Source organism: Nelumbo lutea, chromosome 1, assembly GCF_056320005.1.
Source record: "Nelumbo lutea isolate HS-2025 chromosome 1, American lotus-T2T, whole genome shotgun sequence".
Taxonomy (NCBI): domain Eukaryota; kingdom Viridiplantae; phylum Streptophyta; class Magnoliopsida; order Proteales; family Nelumbonaceae; genus Nelumbo; species Nelumbo lutea.
The window spans coordinates 198,240,343-198,253,975 of NC_142684.1; the positions used below are offsets into that span (position 1 = coordinate 198,240,343).

The 13,633-nt window shown below is 39.1% G+C and overlaps 1 protein-coding gene across 7 annotated transcripts in view; it reads right to left on the reverse strand.

The window, feature by feature from the left end:
• Nucleotides 1-13,633, reverse strand: part of LOC148880251 (SNARE-interacting protein KEULE-like) — a 113,950-nt gene that overhangs the window by 6,149 nt on the left and 94,168 nt on the right. For all 7 annotated transcript variants that reach the window (XR_016104506.1, XM_088962118.1, XM_088962119.1 and 4 more), the window contains 2 exons: nt 4,563-4,682; nt 4,380-4,457 (listed from right to left, as the gene is read on the reverse strand). Coding sequence is in view for 6 of the 7 variants with exons in the window: in XM_088962118.1 (XP_088818244.1) it covers nt 4,380-4,457; nt 4,563-4,682 (198 nt within the window). In the remaining variant the exon portion in view is untranslated. The remainder of the gene's footprint in view (nt 1-4,379; nt 4,458-4,562; nt 4,683-13,633) is intronic.

Here is a 13,633-nt window from a genome sequence, read left to right on the forward strand (position 1 = left end):
GAAGTGTCCAAAAACCCTAGCTGTTCTGTACTACCTTCGATTGCATTAAATCTGATTTAACCCAGAAATTTCTGGGCTGTTTTTTCTCTTCTTCTTGGACTGTTAAAACTTGCCGAAACATCCTTGTAACAAGGCTGTGTATTGTTACTCATATTTTGGCTGTTTTAAGGGGCTGTACGAACGGTTTTTTGGGGTCTTTTCTCTTCCTTGACAGTGGGGCTGTCTCTATTGCCCACACTGTGTTTGTGAAAAGGCCTGTTCAGCAATACCGATTGGTATTTACTCTTCTTGGCTGAGTGCACAGCTTTGAAAAGGTACTTCGGCTGAGTGCACAGTGCCTAAGAGTTTCTGATTACTTCTTGAAGGCTGAACTCAGTATATTGTCTTCTTGTGGTCGGCTGAACTCTGTTTAGAGTGTTTACATGATGTACTCTTCAGAGTTTGAAAACAAAAATGGTGCTGAATATGGACTGGTTCAGGGAACTACAAATGATTCCTTATTGACTGTGACCACAGTTAAATTAGATGGAACTAATTATCTGGCATGATCACAATCAGTAAAGATTCATGTTTGTAGTAGAGGAAAGTGGGGATTCATTTCCGGAAGTAAAAAGGCTCCCCCAGAAGATGATCCATCCTACAAGAAGAGGATGCAAGAAAATTACACTGTCATTGGGTGGCTTGTGAACTCAATGCAGCCGCAAATCAGCCAACACTACCTATGGATGAATTCAGCAAAAGAAATTTGGGACAGTGTTGCGGAAACCTATTCACAAAAACTCAATGTGGCCCGGGCATATAAATTGAGAAGTGATGTAAAGAATTTAAGACAATGGGAGAAACCTCTTGCTGTATATTTCTCAACCCTGAAGTCCTTATGGCAAGAGATTGACCTAATAGAAGTTGTACCTTGGGACACCACCAATGATGCAGAGACCTACAGAAAATTGGTTGAAAGGAACAGGGTATTTGAGTTCTTAACTGGACTAAACCCAGAATATGATATCACAAAACAGAATATTCTTTCCAAGGAGTGTGTCTCTTTGTCACAAGCTTATGCATTGGTGAGTAGTGAAGAGAGCAGAAGGGCTGTTCAGGTTCAAGGGGCTGATATGAATGATCACTTTGCCAATATGGGGATTAAACCCAAAGGGAATGCTGGAACTTCTGGTGGCATAGGAAAGAAAGAAGTTATATGTGAGTACTGCAAGAAGTCAAAGCACACCAAAGATAAGTGTTGGAAACTACATCCTAATCTTGTTCCCAGTCGGTTTCAGAAAAAGTATGATAGTAAAAGATCAGGAAATGCAAATGTAGCTGTCAGGCCAGATAGTGAAGAAATGTCTGCTTCTGCACAGTTGGCAGCCATGAGAGCAGAATATGAAAAGTTTGGGAAGATGATCAATCAGCTGAGTGATGTGACCTCTTCTTCCAACCCTTCAAGCAATTCTTCTGCTGCTTCAGCATTTGCTCATTCAGGTATAAGGGCTTCTGCCAATCATGCTACCACTTCAGGTAATCTCAAGATCCCTTGGATTATTGACATAGGTGCTTCTAACCATATGACCAATCTTTCCACCCTATTTGTTTCATATGACTTGCTCCCTGGACGTGATAAAATCACTTTAGCTGATGGTTCACTTGCCCCTATCTCTGGTAAGGGAACCATCAAGGCTACGGATTCCTTATTCCTACCTTCTGCCCTTTTATGGTTCCTCTCCAGAAGGACATTGTCCACAGGGGGAGGATTTGTCACAGGTGTTTGCTCTTCCTCTTCCTGTCCCTGTTGAGTCTCTTGATGTGTCTGCTTCTCCTTCAAATGCATCAAGGGTGGATCAATCATTCATTTCCCCTTGTCCCAGTACTCTACCTCCTCGTCCTATCCTCAATCCCAAGGTGTATCAAAGGCAAAGATTCAGAAATGTACAGGTTGTTTCTCCTACAACACATGGGCCTCATACACTTCCAGTCACAGAAGAGACAATAGGTACTGTTTCAGCATCTTTGGATTCATCCTTCCCTGACCTTGATATTCCCATTGCTGTTAGGAAAGGAAAACGGAAGTGCACTGCACACTGCATTTCCAAGCACCTTTCTTACAATTTGCTTTCACTTCCATACTTTGCCTATCTCTCTTCTGTAGCTTCTCATCCTATTCCCAGGTCTGTGTCAAAAGCTCTTAAGATTCCAGAGTGGAGGGATGCTATGAGATCTGAAATCGATGCCTTATACAAGAATGACACATGGGAAGTGGTGGATTTGCCTGAAGGGAAGGATCCTGTCGGTTGCAAGTGGGTCTTTACTATCAAATACCAAGCTGATGGCACTATTGAAAGGTACAAGGCCAGGCTGGTTGCAAAAGGCTATACACAGATATATGGGATTGATTATTTAGAGACCTTTGCACCTGTTGCCAAGATGACATCTGTTAGGGTTCTTCTATCTTTAGCTGCTCACTTTGACTGGCCCCTTTATCAATTGGATGTGAAGAATGCATTTCTGAATGGTGAATTACATGAGGAGGTTTATATGTCTCTTCCTCCAGGGATGTATGGAACTTATATGAAAGGGAAGGTATGCAGGCTGAAGAAATCTCTTAATGGACTAAAACAGTCACCTAGAGCATGGTTTGAGAAATTTAGAACAACACTTGTTAACTTTGGTTATGTGTAGACATAGTCCGGTCATACTCTTTTTGTGAAGAGGAGTGGACCTCTAGCAGTATACCTCATTGTGTACGTAGATGATATTGTAATGACTGGTAATGATGTTTCAGGAATTCATGATCTAAAATCTTTTCTCCATACAGAGTTTGAGATTAAAGATTTGGGGGACTTGAGATACTTTCTTGGTATAGAAGTGGCTCGATCCAAGGATGGGATTCTTATCTCCCAAAGGAAGTATGTTCTTGACTTGCTCTCTGAGACTGGAAAGATGGGTGCTAGACCAGTTGCTACTCCTATTGATATGAGTCATAAGCTCACAGCCTCAGAAGGGACATTGTTAGAAGACAAAGTAATCTTTTAGAGACTTCTTGGGAAACTTTTATATCTATGCATGACTCGGCCAGATATTGCATATGCAGTCAATTGCATTAGCCAATTCATGCATGCTCCCCGAGACACTCATATGGCAGCAACAGAGAGAATCCTATGTTATTTGAAGGGCTCCCCAGGAAAAGGTATTCTGTTTGCCAAGCATGGTCATATGAAACTTGAAGCCTACACCGATGTTGATTGGGCCAGAAACATTGATGATAGAAGATCTACTTCTGGGTATTGTAGCTTGGTGGCTGGTAATGTTGTTTCTTGGAGAAGCAAGAAACAATCGGTTGTTGCTCGGTCCTCTGCTGAAGCAGAATACAGGGCCATGACACATGGAGTTTCTGAATTATTATGGCTAAAATCATTGATGGAAGAACTTGGAGTTGAATATGACAAGCCAATGATGTTGTACTGTGATAATCAGGCTGCCATCAACATTGCTCACAACCCAGTGCAACATGATAGAACCAAGCATATTGAAGTTGATCGACACTTCATTAGGGAAAGGATCTCTTCGGGTGAAGTGTCTTCCTTTCATCACATCTGAAGGACAGTTGGCAGATTTTCTCACCAAAGGCATTCCCAAGGCAAAACTTCAGCATGATACCAGCAAGCTTGGCATGATTGACATCTATGCTCAGCTTGAGGGGGAGTGTAGAGAAGATGGGCCGAATGGCCCATAGGTTGTTTATTCTTTCTTGTTATTATGTTTCTTTTTTGTAATGGGCCTTATTCTGGGCCCATCCTGTCTATATTAAGTTCTTCGTAAATTCTTGCCCACCTAAGGGCCTCGTAATTATTCAAATATATCTTAATAAAAGAATGTTAGGGTGCTGAGAGAGTGTAGGTTCGAAACTCTCATTCTCAGACCCTCATTGCTGAACTCTCAAGCTCTCCTCTCTTCAATTTTCTTCAATGATCAACCATAAGCTTATCAATAAATTAAAAGTATAATGCGAATATGGAGAAGCAATATAAATGAATAAATTCTACATACTTCCCTTCTTAAATGAAAAATTTTAAGTAACCAATTAAGATGTCTCTAGAATTCTTACTCTTAGGTTTTTTTCCCACTTTTTCAGCCTGGAAATGAATAACAGACATGACTATGTAACCCGAATATGGTATTGACAAGGTTCATATAACAAATGATCAAAATAATGCTAGCTAATCCCACTACTTTCAGTACACATTATGAATATCTATATCTATTCCAAATACCAACTATGAGGGAATGCAGATAAAATTTAAGAGAAAACAAGAAAAATGTGATTAAATGGCATAAGCAACTGATGGAAAGAGGCCATAAACTGATAAACCTGATCTAAAGTATACCTCTATCATAGGGTAAAACCTTGATAGTTGCCACGCTTCTTCTTCACCAGTTCGATCCTTTCTAGCTGCATTCTTCTTCTGATAATCAACCAAAGAACACAAATAATCAAAATCAGATTCAGATCCTATATATAGTCAGGTGCCCAATTTTGGATGAAGCATTTTCACTATTACTATATTTACCTTTTGAGCATCAAATTTGAGAGAGAATCCCCCCATTGAGGCCTTTTTGGCATCTGATTGTCGCTCAAGTAATCTCATATTATTCACGGCTTTCATATCATCAGGTGACAATTTTGCTAACTGGAATGAAGAAAAAGGGATAGTTTTCATAATAGTTTGCATGTAAAGATCAATTATGATAGTATTACTAACTGAGAAATAGGTATAAGTAATGTAAGTACTACTGAAAGTCATTACCTATATCATGGAATTTAATTTTGCCAACACCTAGTTTCTTCTAAACTGTAAGGCTGACAAAGGTCCTTATATGCTTTTAGTAGTAAATAGGAGTAATAACATATTCAAATATCACTATATTTGCCACATATTCCTGGTTTCCCTGGGTAGGAGATCCAATCCATGGCAAACCCTAGGATCCCGAAATGTTGTTGATATAACAGGTCCCATTATGAAAAATAACTTATGTTATTTAATTTTATTTGGGGAACCAACTTGGTTAAATGGTTTACAACAAACATTCCTCAATGTCTACTAATGAATAACCTGTTAGGGAATTTTTTTATATGTTATTAGATACTAAAATGTATGTCTGCATCTATTTATGCTTTTAAATCAAGTTCATTTCCTGAGTTCTAAATTTTTATTGTGTTCCAACCCGGTTCATCAATTTGTAGAGGTCCAGAATAACGTACAAACAAAATAGAAACATGAATGTTAAAATATCTGATACCTATAGTCATATTAGCATGATATTTTTAATAAGGCACAATTTGATAAGAATCCCACTAACAGTAGAAGGAACTTCTACCAGTGGATTGTGTCAAATGGGACATATCACCAAACATGTACAAGTGTCACATATATTTGAACTCCTATAACAAAATAAGTCCCCCAACTTGTTAGATAATGTTAGGTATTTCACATAAACACATCAAAGATGGTAATTAGACTCATCAGTCATGTAGAGATATTGGGCCAGATGGGCCTTGGTGTTCTTTATTATTTGTTCTGTTATTAGTTGTCTTTTCTTAATGTGCTTTAAGTATATGAGCCTCCTATTCTTACTTATTTATGTTTCATGAGTCGTATGCCCTATTAAGGGCATCTATGCAATTCCACCATTTGTTAATAACATAACTAATAAAAGTGACTAAGGGAGGCTGGAGTGATACGATAACTCCTCTCCTCCTTCCTTTCTCCATCTTTCTTCTCTTCTTATTGCTGTATTCTTCCTTCTTCCTTTTCTTATCAATTTCTTGTGAGAAATCAACTCTTTTATTGCTGTTTTCTTTTCAATTTAATCACTTAAATCAATGTGAAATATAATTTCGATTTTACAAATTTTTGATAGGTAATGGAAACTTTCAATAAGGAAAAACATATACAAGAAAACGAAAATAATTGTTGTAACTATAAATGTATTTTTTTTTTTTACTTCAAACTTTTAAAAAGCAATGACTACAAGAAATGTTCTTGTAAATTTGCACTTTGCAGGGTACACACTCTATTTTGAGGGACTGATGACTAAAATATGGTTGAAAACAACATTGAATTGAGATGCATCTCAACTCAACTCAACTCAACTAAGCCTTGTCCCAACCATATAAGGTCAACTACATGAATCCTGCTCTGCCATTCCGCTCTGTTCAGCATCATATCCATTGTTAGATTATGGGCTCTTAAATCATTTCTCATTACTTCATCTGATGTCCTTTTTGGTCTACCCCCAGCTCTTCTAGACCCTCATTTTATTACCAAGCAGTAAAAGAGTACATGCATTTGCATGTAACAATTAAAAATAATAAAATAATAATAATAATAATAATAATAAAAATAAAATTTCAAGGCTAGAAAAATATGGCCTTTTGAAGGATGCATTTAAAATTAAAACCAATTTGTTTTTTCTTGTGGTAGCTTCTTGTAAGTTCTAACCAAAATTATTAATATGGCAGAAAAAGATAATTTGCCGTTCAGCACTATTTATTTATAGAATTTAGCAAATTTAAATATTCATGTGGACATGATAAAGATATGGATACTGTTAGAGTTAGCCGAATAAGGGTAGATTAGTCATCTCACCTTGGTTAAGCTATGAGCTTATGTGGCAGTCTTATTAGAGGTTCTCTGTCCCATACTTAAGTAGGGGCAGTTTAGTCCTTGTACATTTAATTAGAAGCCTAATCACTATTAAGAGGTCGACTGATAGGGTTTAGCTATCAAGTTCGACAGTTCTTTCATCTTCTTCTTCTTCTCCTTACTGGTTCGGACTACTGTAGCTACAGTAGCTACAGTAGTTACAGTGAAAACATGGTATCAGAGCGTGACAACTTCAGTTCGTGACCTGTTTTAGTTCGTGACAACTTCAGTTCGTGCTTCAGTTCTCTCCTTTTCTTCTCTGGGCTGTCAATGGAGAAAAGTGATTCGTCCCAGGCCTGAAACATCACAGTTTTTTTCTGGTGCTCAGAACCTTCTTTCCTAAGAAAACAACTTCAGCAGTGAATGGTTGGCTGAAGCTCTCAAACGAAGGTTGGTTATCTCTCCTTTGTGTGCTGTTGGTATTTCTGGGTTGAAAATCTTCAAGAACTTGAGAGGACTGATTAGAACCTAGAAAACTAAGTTGGTTGTTGCCCTGGTTCTTGGAAAAAATTCCAAGAACAGGTTGTGTTTACAGTGACCAAATGGTGTAAGGGTTGCTACTGTAGGTGGCCGAATGGTGCAAGGTGTAATGCAATGGTACCAGTTGAGTTTTTTTTTTTTTGTTGGTCTTGTGGTGCCCTCTTAAAAGCGTTAAAGCAGGTCTGTATTGTGTGTGACAGCTATGGCTGTGTGGTGGTGCTTGTAATGCACGGACTCTTGACAGCAGTAATGGTGTGACAGCTAGTTGAGTTTTTGCTAAGTAGTTGTGGTGGTGCTTGTAATGCACAAACTCTTGACAGCAGTAGTGGTGTGACAGCTAGTTGAGTTTTTGTTGAGTAGTTGTAAATGAGCTTGCATGTGGTTAGTAAGTGCTGAGTTAATGTCGGTGTAGTCTGTGTTTTTTTTTTTTTGTGAAATCAGTAGTGGTGTGGATAAGAACAAAGGCGTGTGTATCTATCATTGTGTTTAGGGACTGCTGTAGGTTCTGGAACATCAAACTCTTGACAGTAGCAATTAGTTGGTGATTGGGAATTCAGATTAGAGGCAGCATTGAAAGAGTATCATGGCAGCAATGGGAGATGGTTGTAGTGATCAGAAACCTAGTGTGGTGGTTTCCTCTGACTATCTAGGTGTACAGATGACCTCAATTAAACTGAATGGTGAGAACTATGTTCCATGGGCCAAGTCGGTGGAAGTTTTTCTCAAGGCAAAGAGAAAAGTGAAGTATGTGAAAGAAGATAAACCACCGGCTGACTCTCCAGGGTTTGATGATTGGGAACAGGAGGATGCTCAAATCATGACATGGCTATGGAACAGTATGGAACCCAAAATAAGTGTCAACTTCATGTTCTTAGATACAACTAAGGACATATGGGAACATGCCAAGAAGCTGTATTCTGGGCAAGATAATACTACAAGGGTATATCAGCTCTATCAGGAGTACTTTGGTCTGCAACAAGGAAATAAAACCCTAGAAGAGTACTATGCCAGTATGAAGAACCTCATAAATGAACTCAATGTCTATCATCCTCTCACTCCAGATGTTAAAGTTCAGCAACAACAGAGGGAACAACTAGATGTCACAAGGTTCTTAGTGGGGTTGAAATCAGAGTATGAACCAGTTAGAGCCCAAATATTGGGGGGCTCTACCCTTCCTACACTTGAGGAAGTGTTTGCTCGGCTCCGCAGGATTTCTTTGGGACAGATAGAGAATCCCACACAATCTGATAGATCAGCTTTTGTAACAGCCAGAGGAGGTGGACGTGGTACGAAAGGGGGAGGACATGCCTCCCGAGGGGGTCGTGGTGGTTCCATATTTGGCCGTGGTGGTGGTCGTGACTCAGGGGGAGGCCGTGGAAAAGAAAAAGGCAGCTCTACAAGGAAGTGTACCCACTGTGGCGGGGAAGGACATTCCGTAAATTTCTGTTATGATCTTCATGGCCACTCTCCCTCTAAATGGGCCAATCATGCTATTGCTGGTGGGGTTGATGTCAGTGATAATCAACAGGCAGACCTAACTCCTTCCACATCTACATCTGTTTTCAGAAGGGAGATGGTGAGTGTACCGCATGATGAGTATGAGCAGTTCCTTCAGTCCACTTCACAGTACACTACTGCTACTCTTGCCCACTCAGGTATAGCTTGCCTGTCATCTAAAACCTCTCCTTGGATTATTGACTCTGGAGCCTCTGATCACATGACCGGGACTCCAGGTGTGTTCTCTTCTCTCTCTGAAACTTCCACATCTCAAACTGTTACCCTTGCCAATGGTTCCTCCTCTCCCATCTGTGGTGTTGGCAATGTTGACATGGCTTCTCTTTCTTTATCATCTGTTCTATATGTTCCTAAGTTTCCATTCAATCTTATGTCTGTTAGTAAATTAACCAAGACTCTTAACTGCTCTGTTACTTTTTTCCCTTCCTCTTGTGTTTTTCAGGATCTCAGGACGGGGAAGAAGATTGGTGGGGGGCATGAAGCTGGTGGATTGTATTACCTTGACGGTGGTGGATCGTCAGTTGCACTTCAGACTTCACTCACTCCTCTACAGTGGCATTGTTGACTGGGACATCCTTCTCTCAAGGCACTCAAGATATTAGTTCTGTCTTTGAGTCATTTGTCAGTGTTACAGTGTGAGTCGTGTCAGTTTGGGAAACATTGTCGTGTTTCCTTCAGTCCTAGCTTTGAAAGTCGTATGTTGAGTCCTTTTGCTTTGGTTCATTCAGATGTTTGGGGCCCGATCAAAATAGAGTCTTATAATGGTTACAAGTATTTTGTCACTTTTATTGATGATTGTTCAAGAATGACATGGATTTATTTAATGAAAGAAAGGAGTGAATTATTTTCCATTTTTCAAAAATTCCATGCTGAAATACGTACACAATTTGGTGTTCCAATCAAAGTTCTTCGTTCAGATAATGGTCGTGAATATTTTCTAACTTCCTTTCAACAGTATTTAGAACAGCATGGCATTATTCATCAAACTTCTTGTGCATCCACTCCTCAACAAAATGGGGTGGTTGAACGGAAGAACCGTCATCTCCTTGAAACAGCTCGGTCTATTCTTCATCATATGAGTGTTCCTAAACGATTTTGGAGTGATGCTGTACTTACTGCGTGTTTCCTCATTAATCGGATGCCCTCCTTTATTCTTCATGATCGGTCTCCCTTCTCTATCTTGTTTCCCACCTTGTCTCCCTTTCCATTAACACCTCGTATCTTTGGCTGTGTGTGCTTTGTTCACAATCTGAGTCCTGGAATAGACAAATTGGATGCACGCTCCATTAAGTGTGTCTTTCTTGGCTACTCTCGGACTCAAAAAGGGTACAAGTGTTACAATCCCATTACTCGGAAGTGCTATGTTTGTCCTGATGTCACCTTTTTTGAGTATGTTCCCTTCTTCTCAGGAACTGAAGCATCTTTGTCTCCACCTTTACTTCCTCTTCCTCTTCCGGTCAATGATCCTGTTCCGGGTGTTCCTATTGGAGTTGACTCGTCATCTCATCCAGTACAGATCCCTACTGAACGACCACCAATTCGACAAGTGTATACACGTCGAACGACACCGGCCCCTCCTCCAGCTTCTACCTTGTCCGTGGATCCTGTCATTGCTCCTATTGCTGAATCTTCAGGACTTGACCTACCCATTGCCTTACGGAAAGGTAAACGTAGTTCTACTCTCCATCCCATTTCCAATTTTGTTTCAGTATCTCGCCTTTCCGCCTCACATCGCCAGTTTGTTTCACTATTGTCATCTATTTCCATGCCTAACAATGTCCAGGAGGCTCTTAGTTCACCTGGGTGGAGGCAGGCAATGGAGGAGGAACTCTCTGCTCTTCAATATACTCACACGTGGGAGCTCACTACTTTTCCCCCTGGTAAGCATGTTGTGGGTTGTAAATGGGTGTATACTGTTAAATACTTGCCAGATGGTAGTGTGGAGCGTCTGAAAGCCAGACTTGTTGCTAAAGGGTATTCACAGTTGTATGGAGTGGACTATATGGAGACCTTCTCTCCAGTGGCTAAGATTAGCTCTGTCCGTGTGTTAATTTCCCTGGCAGTTATGTATGATTGGCCCTTATTTCAACTTGACATAAAAAATGCCTTCCTTCATGGTGACCTTATAGAGGAGGTATATATGGAGCAACCACCTGGGTTTGTTGCTCAAGGGGAGGCTGGTAAGGGTGTGCAAACTGAAAAAGGCAATTTATGGGTTGAAACAATCGCCTCGTGCTTGGTTCGGGAAGTTTAGTGAAGTGGTGAAGAATTTTGGAATGAAACAATGCCAGGTTTATCACTCAGTGTTCAGCTATGACTCAGAAGCTGGAAAGATTTTATTAGTGGTCTATGTGGATGATATTGTCATAACTGGCAGTGACAAATTGGGGATCGACAAACTCAAGGTCTTTCTACAAAATCATTTTCAAACAAAAGACCTTGGGACATTGAAGTATTTCTTGGGTATAGAAGTTGCTAGATCAAGACAAGGTGTAAACCTGTGCCAAAGAAAATATGTTCTCGATCTATTGGACGAAACAGGACTGTTAGGTGCAAAACCGGCTGAGACTCCTATGGAACCAAATGTTAAGTTGAGCGGTGATATAGGGGGAATATTTGATGATCCTGGAAGGTATAGACGACTAGTGGGGAAGCTGAACTATTTGACTATCACGAGACCAGACATCTCCTTTGCAGTCAGTGTGGTGAGCCAATTTATGCAGAACCCTCGTATATCTCACTGGGATGTAGTTCTTAGAATTGTAAGATATTTGAAGGGAGCTCCAGGTCGTGGGCTATTGTATAAACCAGGAGGAAAAGTTGAAGTAGTTGGGTACATGGATGCAGATTGGGCGGGCTCTGTGTCTGATAGAAGATCTACTACAGGTTACTGCACATTTCTTGGAGGAAATCTTGTGACGTGGAAGAGTAAAAAGCAGACGATTGTGGCTAGAAGCAGTGCTGAAGCCGAGTACAAAGCCATGGCACACACTACATGTGAATTAGTGTGGTTGAGGAATCTCCTACAAGAAATCGGGTTCGACATGGATAAACCTATGAAGTTGTACTGTGACAATCAAGCTGCGCTCCATATCTCATCCAACCCTATTTTCCATGAGAGAACAAAACACATAGAGATTGATTGCCACTTTGTGAGGGAGAAGGTTCTTACTAGAGAGATAAGCACAGAACATGTAAGCTCAGGTGATCAGTGGGCAGATTTGTTTACAAAAGCCTTAAGCTCAGGGAGAGTGAACTATATATGTAACAAGCTGGGATTATATGATATATATTCTCCAGCTTGAGGGGGAGTGTTAGAGTTAGCCGAATAAGGGTAGATTAGTCATCTCACCTTGGTTAAGTTATGAGCTTATGTGGCAGTCTTATTAGAGGTTCTCTGTCCCATACTTAAGTAGGGGCAGTTTAGTCCTTGTACATTTAATTAGAAGCCTAATCACTATTAAGAGGTCGACTGATAGGGTTTAGCTATCAAGTTCGACAGTTCTTTCATCTTCTTCTTCTTCTCTTCTCTTTCTTCTTCTCCTTACTGGTTCGGACTACTGTAGCTACAGTAGCTACAGTGAAAACAGATACAAACATTATTCGTTCCAAATTTGAATTCGAATTTGATCAAATTAAGGGTAAAATAAACTTGATTCATTCATAATTGGATTGAGTATGGATCCGCTTATCTGATTCAGTGCAATCTGATTTGGTTTGACTTATATATATGTATAATACATTACTTTTCAGGAAAAAAATATTAATGGTAGTCAATATCAAACATGTGCAAATATTTTAATTAAATTTATAACAAGTGGAAATATTTTTATAGAATAACTTGTTAAAACAAACCACTTTACATATCTTAATTTGTTAATGCGATAGATTACATCTAGAAGTATTCATGCAGTATCTTGTATTGTTTCTGATAAGTATCAGACATGATTCTGGTAATGCTAGGCTTGCAACCTATTTAATAAGTAACTTGTTACAAAAATATGTTTAAAAGAACAGAAATTTTAATTATTTTAAATTAAATGAAAATGAATCTACTACATATCAGTAAGAACCCTCTATATATTCATTACTTAGTAATTTTAAAAAATAGCTTCTCTATCTTTTCTTGATTCCATTATCGTTTACCAAGGCTATATGATCTTCTTCATCGATGCATCTAACATGGTATAAATCTCCACATTTTCTCTCACAATTGCAATTTTATAAATTCCATTCTCTCTCTCTCTCTCTATTAAGTAACTAGTTTATGATGGAGTACATCACATGCCTTAAATTTATCTTCACTCTCCTTTTAACTTACTTTTCTGTTTTTTTTTTTTTTTTTTTTAAGTTTTCTGTTTTGCTTTACTTATGTTTAAACCTTATTATTCCACCACCAAGTTTCTTTAGAGCCTTGACATTTTCCTCTAGATTCTCTTAAAACCGTTTTGGTACTTTTTTTCATACAGTTGGTCATTTCAAGACACACATCATTAGTCCTTTCATCTAAATTCCATCTTCTACTATTAGATCATTTTTTAAGTTTTACTACTTTCCTCCTTTCAGATTTACCTGTAATTCATGATAGAGCCAACAACGAGATCTGGATGATCAAAGACAAAATTCAATGGCCTTTAGAGGCCAAGGACTTAGTCAATCCCATTAAATATGTGGAAAGTGTATTGGCAAGGATATAGACAATTGCCAACATGATCAAACATCACAGGGATTTGGCAAAGGTTCAAATTATCTCACATGCTAAGCTGTGTAAATGACAAGGTCGATTTCAATCCAAAAAGCAGTTCGGAAAACACACAAAATCCTCTTATCTTACCCTGTACATACTTCTTTTGCTTATCTTTTATATTCTGAAATCCTAGATAGAAGTTGAAATTTACTTTTCATACAATATAATACCATTTTAGCACCAGTCTTTTCTA